The following is a 13,284-nucleotide window of genomic DNA, read 5'->3' on the forward strand; positions in this document are numbered from 1 at the left end:
ATATATATTGCTATTTTTTATATTGATATTGTCCAATTTAATGAATAAAATTAGCATTTGAGACAGTATAAAAATAACTTTGTCAATTGTAAAAAAAAAAGTTATATATTTACATTTTTTTCAACAAACGTCATAAAATATGATTTTGTGCAAAACGTTTCTAATCTTTACATATAATTAAAACATATTGAAATTGTTTGTCCGTAACTAACGTTGATAATGATAATGTGAAGACCTTGTGCTCTCCGTGGATATCACATAACCACATGACTACTTATATCATGCTTATCATGCTTATAAAGCTTGTCCACATTCGTCCTATTTTTCAGTTTCCGCTGATTTCGTGTGGAATATATATCGTTGTGTTTATACATTTGTTTCAATCTATTAAAGTCACATAATAAATTGTGTAATATACGAGATAATAACAATGGCTATAAATGCTGCAAAAGCTGTACTTAAACAAGGAAAAACGGCATTATTTATATGCGATGTTCAGGAAAAATTTGTTAAGGCTATACACGAATTTGATAAAATTGTCCAAAATTCAACAAAATTGGTAAATCAATCTATCAAATTATACATAACAAATATATGCTTATAATGTGTATATATACATGTATATACCATATGTATATACGAATTTGTTTATATGTAAATGTAAATACATGTAAATATACATAATTTATAATTTATACAATTGAAATAATTTCATATATTAGAAGGTTATGGTATTTTGTTATGTAATCAAATATTATGATTCATTTTTAAATTATTATCATAAGTATATTATAATGTAATGCATCACTATACAATATAAAATACGATTGTTCACAGATCAGTGCTTTGAAACTGTTGAATGTGCCTATGCTGGTTTCTGAACAAAATCCAAATTCTTTAGGGAAAACTATACCTGAATTTGATATCTCTGGAGCAAAAGGACCTTTTGCAAAGACTCAATTTAGTATGCTTACTCCTGAAGTAAGTACAAATCTTGCATATCTATACAATAAATATTGTAATATAGTATTAGGTATAAATATACAATTTATTTTACTTTTTTAGATTTGTAAGGAGCTTGAAACACTTTGTTTTGGAAAAAAACCAGAGTCCATTATACTCATAGGCATCGAAACACATGTCTGCGTAGAAAATACAGCTATTGATTTGAGACAAAATGGTTACGAGGTTCATACTGTTGCAGATTGTTGTTCTTCACGTACTCAGGAAGATAGATTATTAGCTTTAGAGGTAATTGTTTTTTTCTCAATTTAATAATTATATATATATATATATATTTTTTTTTTTAATAAAAAAATTTTTATAGAGAATGCGAGACATAGGATGTCATATATCTACTTCTGAGAATGTTATATTTAAAGTTTTAAGAGATGCAAATCATGAACAATTCAAAAATGTACTGGCTCTCATTAAACCACCAACTCTATACACAGGACTAGTTTCTACGTCAAAGATATAAATGTTCTTAAAAAATTCTCTACATATTAATTATTATATATCAATATATATCAATCATAGATCTTATATCAATGTTTTATATAGTATAGCTTTTTTCACAGTTGTTTTTAATATATTTTAATAGAATATAGTAATTTTAAGCAATTGTAAGCAAACAAAAAAAATAAAATATTTTATCAAAATATTAATGTTTTATTTGTACAAGACATAGAAAATATAACACACTGTATTAAAATAGTGTGTAATGTAAAATACAATATGTAATAATAAAGTACACTGCAAATGAAATAGATATGAAAAACTGAGCTTAACTTGTTTACTTCATGCCTGTTGAGCCAAATCCTCCTGTACCTCTATTTGTATCATTTAGAGATTTTACTTCTTCTAAGCTAGGATACATAATCCTTTCACATATTAATTGAGCTACACGATCACCAGGTGCAACTTCAAAATCTTCATTGCTATGATTAAACAGTACTACGCCAAGATTACCACTGTAAACAGAAAATAAAAATATATTAATATATTAATATTGAAATTCTTTAATGACATTTGTATGTATATTATAATATTATATTATACATATATATATATATATATATGTATATAGAGAAACTATATACATACCGATAATCTGCATCTATAACACCTGCGCCTACATCCAAGTGATTTTTCCATGCTAACCCAGATCGTGGGGCAACTCTGCCATATGTACCATGAGGAACTTCTATTTGTAAATCAGTCTTAACTAATTCCTTGCCACGGGCTGGTATAATATACTTGTATGCACTGTATCATACAAGAAACAAAATATCTTAAAAATCTTTTATATAATTTATAAATAATTACTTTAATCACTGTTTATACAAGAGACAAAATGTTATAGTAATTATCAAACATTATCAAAAAGACATTATGTTATAATAATAAGTAATTATTAAATTTACTTAACATATACTTTGTTATGAATTGAATAATTAGGTTACTTATATTGAAGCTTATATTAATATTTAATATATAAGTATCTGTAATATCTGTGCAATAATTAAATAATAACAAAAAGACATTACTGTCCGACCAAATTGCTTTTCGCAAATTATTTGCATAGTGCTTGGTAACAACAATGAACAGTAGAAATTAATATCCCCTTTAGGAATGATATATACCTTCGTAAATCGTATCCTGCTGCATATTCTGAACCTTTTGTCGGCGCAAATGCTTTGTCCGACAATTTCGCGAATTTTAAAGACATTCCCAACTCTTTTTCAGACATAATTATTATCTGTGAGGCTTCACTGCAAACACGTCACAAATGCCACGCTTTACCGGACTAATCTATCGGTTTGCCGCCAATTTTTGGCGGCAGACGGATACAGCCATATTGGACATATTTACATATTTACATTTCATTATCTTATATTTATATCTCCATTATTATATTGTTATAAACTTACTTCTGTAATAATCGACGTAAATTGCAAAGCCAAAAAAAGAAACGTGACATATTCCAGCAGTTGCAGTTGTTGGGAACTATGTATAATAAAATCAATAAATTAAACCGCGAAATTCAAATAAATGTATCTATTTTATTGCAAAAAAATTGCAAGAGATAAATATATATCTATTAAAAAAATGCTTTTAAATAACGTTAAATAAATTTTGTCGCTATATTGTTCATATTGCCAGTGTTTTTAATAATACTTGTTATGATATGACAGCTAATATTATTAAAATTTTTAAAAACTCTTATCTTTAAAAAGAATTGTAATAATAAAAGAAAAGATGTGTCCAACAATATTGAAATGGAATAAATAATAATATATATCTACACGTCTGTAGACACTCTGGGAATAACAATAATGTATATATTGTTGACATCAACAATATGTATACCGACTTTTTATTTTCATGGAACTGCATAAAACATCTCGTACATATAGATCGTCATTGTTCGCATTTAAAATAAAAATAGCATATAAAAGTGAAACGTTTCAGCACATATCTGATACTCGAAGAAACGTGCATGTACGTGGTTGACCGACTGTGTGTAACGCGCATGCGTAGATCTCGAAAATGAAATCGATATATAATCGCACAATATAATTAACATATGTTCATAATATATGATCTGTCACGATCAGCTGATAGTTGTCAATTAAAAATTTATTCGAAAAGAGCTACACTAAATCATATATTTATATGTCTATGCACTAAATATCTCTAATTATGAAAAATTTTTTAATCAATTGTCATTTTTATATATACATATGCCGATGATATATATATATATATATAATAAAACAATTAAATTTATTCAACTTCGAGATATATATATATATATATATATATATATATATATATATATTAACAATAAGCATATTTTGTTCTATCTTCTGCTCGTCTTATTTTTAGTGCTCCTCTCCAACTCTTCTTTCTTTTTATCGAAATATTTACAGCCGATATGTTGCTGCTCATATATAATATCGGTAAATGGATTATATCCTTCTTCTCGTTAATCGAGCCGTTGTGCGTTAATTACGCATGATATACGTGTCCCATTTTCACTATATAAGTAATCGAACCCTTTTGTTTCATAATATGCAACTTTATTACCGTAAGAGCACTTAATACACGGATATCAAGTCTCTTGTCACGGCAAGGTTAAAAGCCGTTTTTTATGGAATAATGGCAAAACTATAAAAATAGGTCGAAAATAACTGTATAAAATGTTTCGAAGGAGTAGTCGTACAAGCTATCTTGTCATACGGAAGTCGCTCTGACACACACCTGATTAATAATCGTAAAAGAGTCTGAGGTAGGATCGATGGAGAGACCCTCGAACTTAACCTTAGGTTTTTTAATAAAGCACAATATGATGCGCTTCGATAAGAAAATATGCATATCATCGGCTTTATGTGCTAAAAAGGTCGGTCCATTCAAGCACAAAGTCTTAGTTTACAGGTAATTAAATGTATTTCTAGAATTAAAATATTAAATATTTGTTAAAATTTATATGTTTTTTTAAATGAGAAGAAGAGAAAGAAACATGCAAAGTGTAATTCGAGTGTAGTTAAAATGAACAAACTTTAAGATTCTCCTTCACTCTATCGAGTTTACTCTCTTATGAATTTTTGAGTTCATGAATTATTTGGAAAACTTTCAATATGTCAAATGAACGTTTATTGAAAGAATTTTTGTTGATTAGATGATTGTTTAATGCGTATATATAGTGTTTTCGTAAACAATTGTGATCTAATATTATATAGAATATGTTGAAAATAATATGAAAATGCAATAGACAGAATTGAATCTATTAATCTGTCAATAATTAAGGCTAGTATGTTACAAATATTCTTGACTCATTAAATTGATTACATAGCATGTTTGGAATTTTATTTTTATTAGAAATAATTTATTAGATTGTTTTCCAATTTGCAAAAAACTTCTTTATTTATACAAGTGTATGGTTATAAATATTTACATATAATATCTAGATCTAAATTAATTTCAAATGCATTTAATGCAAATTTATTGCTTTATATTTTATGAAACTGTAATATATATATCTTAAATATATATGTTGTTTATTAATTATAGTATTTAACATAAGAAATGAAATTTGAATGGTTAAATTTATTTATTTGTTATTTATGTGTACATTTATTTATAATTGTAACTGAGCTTTATAATACTTTTTTTTATTTTAAGTATGCATGGTTTTGTTTCGTTTGTCAGAGTTAAAATGTCCAATTCAGAGGCTGGTGTAGGATGCATCAGTGAGGTAACACTTGCGATTAGTAAAGCAAGAAGTTCTCAAGCAGGTACTGTGAGAGTTCTTGATAGTCCTGACTCAGATGGATCTGGCCACTCAAATTCATTTACTGTGCAACGATTTAATTACCCTACTGATAGCAATACCAACTCAGATATTCTTCAATCTCCTCTCACTAGTGACGATTTAAGAATACCTATTGTTGGTTATGAAATTATGGAAGAAAGAGCTAGATTTACAGTTAGTTAATTCTGTATATTAATAATTCTTTTATTCTCTCTTATTACTTTGCATTATATTAAATTATACATTGACATAATAACATTTTTTCTATTATTATAACACACAAGTTTAAATACTGTATCTTATATACATAAAATATATACCCTTTATACATATTAATTATATATAAAGTTTTACTTTAAAATGTAAAACTGAAATATATGAGAGTTCTTATTCATATGTGAAATATTTTAAAATTTAATATGTTGTCTCTTTGTGATTTATAGGTTTACAAACTTCGAGTTGAATTGAAAAATGGTGATTGTTGGTTTGTGTTTAGAAGATACACAGACTTTGTTCGATTATTGGCTCAATTAAAAAGGCAGAAAGTTCCTATTACCCATTTATCACTACCAAGAAAAAAATGGCTTGGGGATAATTTTGCTCCAAGTTTTTTAGAAGAAAGAATACAAGGACTTCAAGCATTTGTTAATGGCATATTGAGTAGTCCAATTCTCATAGGTGTTTCGTGTGCAAGAGAATTCTTCTGTTTGGATGAACCACCTGTCTTATCTGATACAGCAGAGGAATCTAGAGTTAGTTTATATTATACATATATATATATATATATATATATATATATATATATATATGAGATTTACAAATCACAGCAGTTTTTGTGTTGTTCAATGTAACATCTAATTTTTTCAGGCAATATTTGAAGCATTGGAAGATACAATATATAATTTAAGACAACAACTAAGAGAGCGTGATGCAATACTCACATCTGAAAAGGCTCGATGCAATGAATTCTGGAAAAAGCTTCATCAAATATTGAGGTAAGCGACGAAATATATTATAAATATTTTCTTTTTTATAAAACATTATTCTTAACTTTTTCAGTGAAAGACAAACCTGTTCAAAATGTAGTGCAACCCAATAATAACTTTATAGATTGTTAGAATAGATCTGATAGAATTAATTTGTACAAAAAATCATGCTGTTATGAAAAAATTAGTATATATAAGATTTTGTAAAAGCTCTCGTTATAAGTAGAATTTTTATGAGTGATATTTTACAGGCAGGACATTATCTTAGCATTACTTTATCAGTATATGAGCTTTGTATATAAAATTCTACTCCTAAGTTTTTTAATTTGACTAAATATTTGATACAAATTTTTAATAATTGATATTTAGTGAGAAATCACAAATGATATTTCATCTAAAGAGATTAATTTCTTTGATATAAGTTTAAAGATAATAACAATTTTTTATAGTATGGTAATTCAAATCTTTATTCAAACTGAACAAAAAAAAGTGTAGAGGTAAAAAAAAACTTTTATGTATTTATGAATTATAATATTTTTGCATAATCTTTAATATTTTATATAAGAAATTGTATATTTACTTTCTTTGAAAAAAAAATTATAAATTATAATTTAGAATGAAATAATACATTTTATATATATATATATATATATAAAATTTATTACTTAATTAAGATATAATTTATTACTTGTACACGCATTTATATATATATATATATATATATATATATATATATATATATAAATTATAAATTATAATTTATAATTCTTAAATTATCTCTTATTTATTATTGTTAATTATATAAAAATATAGATAATATTTTTATTGTTTATTATTAGTAGTACTAAAAAATGTTGTATGTATATAATATTATTTTCAGTTTTATTTTCTCAGAATATTATTTTACATATAACAAAATGTTATCAGATATATATAATAAGTGTTAATCATTATATAAAACGAGTATATTACAATAATCAATAATGCATTATTTTGTCAGTGACAAAATAATTTATTATATTTTAGTAAAATAATATTGCACAAATATACAAAATCTTTCCTAATTATTTATATCTCATTATATATACATTGATACTTCATATTTTCTATATAAAATAGTTTAATTACAATCAATATAACAAGAAAAACTTATATAAAAATCGTTTAATTGTATAATGTAATGCATATTGATTTTATTTATACTTGCACAGACTATTTTATTGAAATTTTAATTTATTTGTTAGGCAATAAAAAAGTATATAAAATACATAATAGCGCTATTTTTTTGCGAATTACGAAATGCATATATAACACAGAGTAAAAATGTGAGCAAATATTTTATGTATTTATTTTTATTAATAATAGATTTAAGAAATATTTTATCAGTCTTCTTGTTTATCTGGTGCAACAACTAGGCATAATGCTTGTATGAAGTATGTCAGTTTGGCTGAAAAAAAGAGATTAAATGTAAATCTTATATTTGTAGATAAGCAGATTATGTGTTCTATGGTGACAATGACACAGAAACCTCTTTTACACAAGAAGCTTCTATATTCTATATAGTTTCTAATCTGATTACACTCACCTGATAAAGTATTTTTTATCTTCTTGTATACAAAAATATGGTACACAACGATACCACATAGAATAAATGCCAGCGCGAAAAGATATTTCGTCGACGGTTCATAAACTATCGGTAGTACTGCAAGGAAGATAGAGATGGCTAACACTAGCCAAGGTATCACGATAGGCACAGCATATGGTCTAGGAGCATTTGGTTTGGTCCGCCTCATGATTATAAGCGATATCATCGCTAATCCATAAAACACCCACATAAGAAAACTGGCAAATTCAATTAGAGCGATTATATCACCCAGTAGCAGGCACAATAACGAGAGTATGCCCTGAAAGATTACTGCGGCAGCCGGTGTCATCTTCACCATATGAACGTAACTGAAGACTCTTGGCACGTGGCCTTCTCTGCCTGCGACGAAACATAATCTGGACACGCTGAATTGCACGCTAAGCGCACATCCGAAGGTCGACAACGCTACACCGAGTGGTATTGCGAAACTCATCCAAGAAGGTAGCACTCGGTCTGCCCAAAGAACCGCCACTGCTGGCGCGCTCACCATCTCCGATGTCGTCAACGCTGCCATGTACATCAAGTTCATAGATACATACAGTACGGTGATAGCAGGTACCGCGATAAGGGTACTCCTAAGGATATTGACCTCGGGTCTCTGAATTTCCTCTGTAACAATCGCAGCCGAGGTCCAGCCATCGTATGCCCAGAGACCGCTGTAGAAAGCCAGAGCAATGTTACCGGCTGACGTGGTTGTGCCACGAAAGGGATCCTTGAGGAGTTCCACGTGACCTGTACCTAGCCAATATATCCCACCGCCGATCACCACAATACAGGCGAGTATTTTACATACAGTAAACACGTTTTGTACCTTTACATAAAGTTTCACGCTAATGAGATTGATGTATGTTATTACAGCAAGCGCCATGACCGCCAAGAGTTTCTTCAAAGTCGCCATAGAGTCGTCGGATAGATTGCTGAGGTATCCGGAGAACGGTTGCACACTGTACTCCGCGAAAGTCAATATGATCACCGCTACCTCCGCTGGTCGCAGTAGCATTACGTAAATCCAGGAACAAGTGAACGCTGGTATTTGACCAGCATAAGGATGTAATGGTCCGAAAGCTTCAATAAAGTATGCATATTCGGCACCGGAACGTGGTACCACGGTGCTTAGCTCGGCAAAAGCCAACGCACCTAACAGAGACAGCACGCCGCAGCTGATCCAAACGATTAGACAAAATCCCACAGATCCTGACCGCTCAAGTGCACTGGTGGGCGATACAAAAATGCCGGAACCTGGACAATAGAGGTAACGAGGTTGCAATTAATAGTAATTCAACAGTATTTGGCGGAGTTAACTATGACAGTTAGCTAATGCTTCGTGACGTGAACGACCGTTTAACCTTGATTAACCTTCACGATGTTTTTATAGTCGTATTATATAATTATTCCATCGATCGACATATATATACATACACAACAACATATTTGTTAATTACTCATTTATAGAGTATTTTGATCAACTTGCAGATTCTGTGTGACTAAAGTTCTTTATCGAAAATAATAAATTAATAAAAGCTTTGATGTTTGGTAATATATTGGAATAATAATCGGAATAAAAGATTCGACAAATATGCTGTTATTTATGCTATTTATATTATTTATACAGAATTATAAATTAAAGAATTTTACATTATTATATCAAGTTATATAATTTGATTATACATAAAAAAAACAATAATTAATCTTGTTCTTTTAGATTATAAATTTTTTGGAACTAAAAAAATAAAAAAAATTTCGATGAAAAAGATAATATTTGAAAGATTTAAAATGCTGTCTAACAATATAAGCTCTTAATTAATATATCGCATGAGAAGGGAAAAATTTATTCAGTAATATTTATCAAAGAATGTTATAATCTTATATTTCTCAGATTTTTTAGTAGCCGTATTTAAGACTACATGAGAAAATATTCTGGATACCATCAATCAAAAGAATAAAATACAAGAAATTCAATACATAAAGTACTATATCTATGGCTTCATATAGTTTTTATATACAATTACTATGAATTGCTTTTATATAATTATTTTGTAATATTTTTCACTATACTTTCGAGAATGCCATAATTTATGCTTCATTATTTTTTATTATATTATGCCGTTTTTAATGAAAACATTGAACGATAAATAACTTTGCGATTATACGTTATCTGCAAGTAATATATAACTCTCATGATATACATACATCTAGTTGACAATAACTAATGATTCTAAACAAAAATAAACTCTTAACAATAAAAATTTTATTTATTTTTTAAATTCACGATATTCTTCCACAAAATATTATACTATTTTAAATAAAGAAATAAGTTGCAAAACAGATTAATTAAAGAAAATGCATACATATATTTATTCTGCAAAATTAAATTTTCCTTTAATTTTCAATATTAGATAATAACTGTTAATTTTTTTAGATTCTATTTTTTCTATTCTTGCTATTTTCCATTTTTCTATTTTATTGCTTACTATTAACATAAAATATTTTTTTATTGATTAAACAAATAATTTCTTAATTTTTCTATTGTATTAAAATTATAATTCTGATATAATGTTAGAAATTTCAATTTGATATTGAACATTTTTAAATCGCCTTTCAATCATATTACAATGAAAAAAAAATCAGATTGTGTTTGAAAAAGAAAAGAATAACACACACACACAGACACATACAAGACTTTTCTATTAATATATATAGTTGAAGGACATCTAAAGAAGTAAGCTTATAATATTGTAATAACATAAATTTTTGGAGCAATATCTATATCGTATAATTCTTGTCAACATCTGTTGACTTGCTTTGTGCATAGATATTGTTTAATTTAATGGTAACTGAATTTATATTCTCTCTGCAATTCTTTCTTTTTATTAAGCAAATGTGAATATATAAATACATATTAAAATTTGGTTTAACTTTCGATTAATTGTATCACTAAATGATACATACAAAAATAATTTCCGTGACTTGCAACAAGAGAGCGCGCATTCTTCGTGTGGGATCTTTTTATAGCACGATGCAACAGTAAATGATACTGCGGATTTGAGCTTGCCTTCTTTGTACCGCATTATTATTTATCGTTTAAATATGTGACTAGAAACAAAAAGATTGAGATCTGCGAATAACAAATTACAAAACATCTCATTTGTTTAATTGTCTGTCACGTACAGTTTAATTATACAGCTTGTTTCACAATCTCAATCATTCACGATATCACAGAATAACATGCTGCGATCAACGTGATCAAGGAATAAAAGGCGCGCGCGCACGTGTGTGACTGCGTTTAATTTGTTAAATCTAAAACGTACATGACAAAAATATAAAACAAATTTTAATGAAAATTGACTTGTACTTGCATTTATGTTATATATATTATAATCACAATTATAATTTAAATTATAAAATAACTTAAATATATGTAAAAAAATTAATTTTTTCAGCCAATTAAATTTAATCAGCCATTATATCTCACCGATCATCACCGCCAGGATAATGCTAACTGCGCTGAAAAGTCCTAGCTCTCTCTTCAGCTCGATTTTTCCAACCATCTGGTCCTTTTCGTTTGCCATTTTTCCACGCATCTGTACAGACTGCAAGATGAACAATATTGTGGAAACTGTAGAGCGTTTTTTGTCGCGCTATAACAGTGATTTAAAATTCAAAGCACATCGCTCAGACTGCTGAGCTTGCTATTGTTAATCCGCGGTAGCAACAATAGTCTTTCTTCTTGAACTCTGGATGACAACCGCGAGCTCTTCGAGTTCGTCATCGGTGGTCCGCGTTCGATGGCAGCGAACTCGACCATGCGACTGAAGCTACTGGATGACGTGTGTTTATCGTTGCCAGAGCTCGAGACTGTAGTGTTAGTGGGTCAACTTGTCGTTTATTTTTTTACGAGCACACGCGCATTGCCTTGATAAGAAGATACTAATCCACATTATAAATGGTCACATATCTTTTTTAATCGAGAGCGATCGGCAGACTAAACGCAGAGAATAAGTCCTATACAGCCAGACATTAAATGTCGTGATACAAAATTTGTTTCGGCTTTTAACACTTACATGAATAAATCGGATGACCTTCAAATGTTTGTTTGCCCAAATTTTGTCACGAACTCGGTCGCGTCTGGCTTGAGCTAATCGACAAATAACTAATTGTAAATCACCATCAAATGTCTATCGTGTACTGATACCGTTGCTACCAAATGATAAATAGATAAGATAATAGTGTTCAATTTCGCATTTTATTATCTCGAAGAAAAGAATCTCTTTTATATAAATATATGTATATCGCTCCATGGTGTATAATAGGTAATTACCATTTTTGATTTAAGACAATTATATATTACAAAGGTTGCATACATCGTTAATGATTCATGCATTATTAGTCAGATCACGCGATATATACAGCAAATATATAATGTATCAAAAGTTTTAAATATATTTCTATTTTTCTATTTTTCTTTTTAATTGTTATTTATTCGAAAGCTTGTCTGTGTGTCGGTTTAATGTAAAGTTATATGTCAAAATGAACACTGCTGTTCTTTTATTACTTTCAAGTTTGTCATATTCTGATTGGTTACAACAAACAGACACTATGATCATTTAGTTTACCATGTACTTTAAATTAACAGGTATTGTTTAACACTTTATTATATGTATGATTTTCTGTATCCGATTTTCACTGATATTTTTGTTTTTTTTAACTTAGATGTATAATATTTAATTTTTGTAGCCTGAAGAGGACCCAATTCGGGGTCGAAACGTTGCGTCTTTTTTAATAAAAGATTTTTCATCTTAGTCAGTGTCGGTTAATCAATTCCTTTTTACCTTTAAATATATTTGTTTATTATATACTTAAAATTATTTTTTATATTTCGAAGAATTTCTTATATGTATTCTATCAATGAAAGTGCTCGTATTAAAAAGGATATTCAAATTATACACTGTTTTTTTACTGATAACATGATTTGATCCACTCATAAATTTTAATATTGTTCAATTGTACTATTGTTTTATTATTGATTAACTATTGATGTTGATTGATTGCTGGACTATTGTTTTACTATTAATTGTAGCAATGTTTTCAAAAGATATTTATATATAATGAATCTGTAGCAACCTTGTATGTGAACATTAATTAATTTTCTCCTATTTTAATAATATGATTGATTTTAATAGTCATTTTTTAAGGATTGATTATTCTTTTTGAGAGATCACAAAATTAAATCTTTATTTCCACTATTTTTTTATAATAAATTATTGTGTTGAAGTAAATAAAGGATAATATTAAATAAGTAGCGAGTAAAGGATATTCAAATATAAATATATAAACGA

The 13,284-nt window shown here is 28.1% G+C and overlaps 4 protein-coding genes across 9 annotated transcripts; 2 read left to right on the forward strand and 2 right to left on the reverse strand.

The window, feature by feature from the left end:
- The first annotated feature begins 281 nt into the window (after nucleotides 1-281).
- On the forward strand, nucleotides 282-1,661 carry LOC114940511 (isochorismatase domain-containing protein 2). The gene is made up of 4 exons (XM_029315222.2): nucleotides 282-559; nucleotides 838-981; nucleotides 1,066-1,251; nucleotides 1,328-1,661. Exons 1-4 carry the CDS (start codon nucleotides 431-433, stop codon nucleotides 1,478-1,480), a joined length of 612 nt encoding a protein of 203 aa, XP_029171055.1. The 5' UTR covers nucleotides 282-430; the 3' UTR covers nucleotides 1,481-1,661.
- On the reverse strand, nucleotides 1,649-2,847 carry LOC146721340 (deoxyuridine 5'-triphosphate nucleotidohydrolase-like). Its single transcript, XM_085486970.1, has 3 exons — nucleotides 2,646-2,847; nucleotides 2,107-2,268; nucleotides 1,649-1,973 (listed from the first exon to the last, which is right to left on the reverse strand). Exons 1-3 carry the CDS (start codon nucleotides 2,750-2,752, stop codon nucleotides 1,796-1,798), a joined length of 447 nt encoding a protein of 148 aa, XP_085343096.1. The 5' UTR covers nucleotides 2,753-2,847; the 3' UTR covers nucleotides 1,649-1,795.
- Nucleotides 2,848-4,613: 1,766 nt separating this feature from the next.
- Snx16 (sorting nexin 16) lies at nucleotides 4,614-12,747 on the forward strand. 5 transcript variants are annotated; one of them, XR_014925697.1, is made up of 6 exons: nucleotides 4,977-5,491; nucleotides 5,761-6,069; nucleotides 6,185-6,312; nucleotides 7,790-8,724; nucleotides 8,807-9,200; nucleotides 11,389-12,747. XR_014925697.1 is itself a non-coding variant. In XM_029315217.2 (5 exons), the coding sequence occupies exons 2-5, from the start codon at nucleotides 5,222-5,224 to the stop codon at nucleotides 6,414-6,416; spliced, it is 747 nt and encodes a 248-aa protein (XP_029171050.2). In that variant the 5' UTR covers nucleotides 4,614-4,816; nucleotides 5,215-5,221; the 3' UTR covers nucleotides 6,417-6,817. The 5 variants fall into 5 exon arrangements, 4 of the variants coding, with proteins under 4 accessions (XP_029171050.2, XP_029171051.2, XP_085343095.1 ...); XM_029315217.2 differs by lacking the exons at nucleotides 7,790-8,724; nucleotides 8,807-9,200; nucleotides 11,389-12,747 and adding exons at nucleotides 4,614-4,816; nucleotides 6,377-6,817 and having other exon boundaries at nucleotides 5,215-5,491; XM_029315218.2 differs by lacking the exons at nucleotides 7,790-8,724; nucleotides 8,807-9,200; nucleotides 11,389-12,747 and adding exons at nucleotides 4,614-4,812; nucleotides 6,377-6,817 and having other exon boundaries at nucleotides 5,215-5,491.
- On the reverse strand, nucleotides 7,169-12,239 carry LOC114940493 (b(0,+)-type amino acid transporter 1). 2 transcript variants are annotated; one of them, XM_029315198.2, is made up of 4 exons: nucleotides 12,010-12,239; nucleotides 11,421-11,538; nucleotides 7,889-9,187; nucleotides 7,169-7,750 (listed from the first exon to the last, which is right to left on the reverse strand). In XM_029315198.2, the coding sequence occupies exons 2-4, from the start codon at nucleotides 11,527-11,529 to the stop codon at nucleotides 7,686-7,688; spliced, it is 1,473 nt and encodes a 490-aa protein (XP_029171031.1). In that variant the 5' UTR covers nucleotides 11,530-11,538; nucleotides 12,010-12,239; the 3' UTR covers nucleotides 7,169-7,685. The 2 variants fall into 2 exon arrangements, with proteins under 2 accessions (XP_029171031.1, XP_029171030.1); XM_029315197.2 differs by lacking the exon at nucleotides 12,010-12,239 and adding an exon at nucleotides 11,616-11,991.
- Nucleotides 12,748-13,284: the final 537 nt, after the last annotated feature.

This window comes from Nylanderia fulva, unplaced genomic scaffold (genome assembly GCF_048542155.1).
Source record: "Nylanderia fulva isolate GAGA-0341 unplaced genomic scaffold, ASM4854215v1 Scaffold5, whole genome shotgun sequence".
Taxonomy (NCBI): Eukaryota; Metazoa; Arthropoda; class Insecta; order Hymenoptera; family Formicidae; genus Nylanderia; species Nylanderia fulva.

What these genes read in the sequence shown, in the direction of transcription:
- LOC114940511 (XM_029315222.2), top strand. Translation starts at nt 431, where the DNA reads ATGGCTATAAATGCTGCAAAAGCTGTACTTAAACAAGGAAAAACGGCA. An exon ending in TTAGTATGCTTACTCCTGAA is followed by an intron (nt 982 to 1,065) that starts GTAAGTACAAAT and finishes TTACTTTTTTAG; the next exon opens with ATTTGTAAGGAGCTTGAAAC. An exon ending in ATAGATTATTAGCTTTAGAG is followed by an intron (nt 1,252 to 1,327) that starts GTAATTGTTTTT and finishes AAATTTTTATAG; the next exon opens with AGAATGCGAGACATAGGATG.
- LOC146721340 (XM_085486970.1), bottom strand. Translation starts at nt 2,752, where the DNA reads ATGTCTGAAAAAGAGTTGGGAATGTCTTTAAAATTCGCGAAATTGTCG. An exon ending in GCAGGATACGATTTACGAAG is followed by an intron (nt 2,269 to 2,645) that starts GTATATATCATT and finishes TGTATGATACAG; the next exon opens with TGCATACAAGTATATTATAC. An exon ending in GTTATAGATGCAGATTATCG is followed by an intron (nt 1,974 to 2,106) that starts GTATGTATATAG and finishes TTCTGTTTACAG; the next exon opens with TGGTAATCTTGGCGTAGTAC.
- Snx16 (XM_029315216.2), top strand. Translation starts at nt 5,189, where the DNA reads ATGCATGGTTTTGTTTCGTTTGTCAGAGTTAAAATGTCCAATTCAGAG. An exon ending in AAGAAAGAGCTAGATTTACA is followed by an intron (nt 5,492 to 5,760) that starts GTTAGTTAATTC and finishes TGTGATTTATAG; the next exon opens with GTTTACAAACTTCGAGTTGA. An exon ending in AAGCTTCATCAAATATTGAG is followed by an intron (nt 6,313 to 6,376) that starts GTAAGCGACGAA and finishes TAACTTTTTCAG; the next exon opens with TGAAAGACAAACCTGTTCAA.
- LOC114940493 (XM_029315197.2), bottom strand. Translation starts at nt 11,753, where the DNA reads ATGGTCGAGTTCGCTGCCATCGAACGCGGACCACCGATGACGAACTCG. An exon ending in TATCCTGGCGGTGATGATCG is followed by an intron (nt 9,188 to 11,420) that starts GTGAGATATAAT and finishes TCTATTGTCCAG; the next exon opens with GTTCCGGCATTTTTGTATCG. An exon ending in GATAAAAAATACTTTATCAG is followed by an intron (nt 7,751 to 7,888) that starts GTGAGTGTAATC and finishes TCTTTTTTTCAG; the next exon opens with CCAAACTGACATACTTCATA.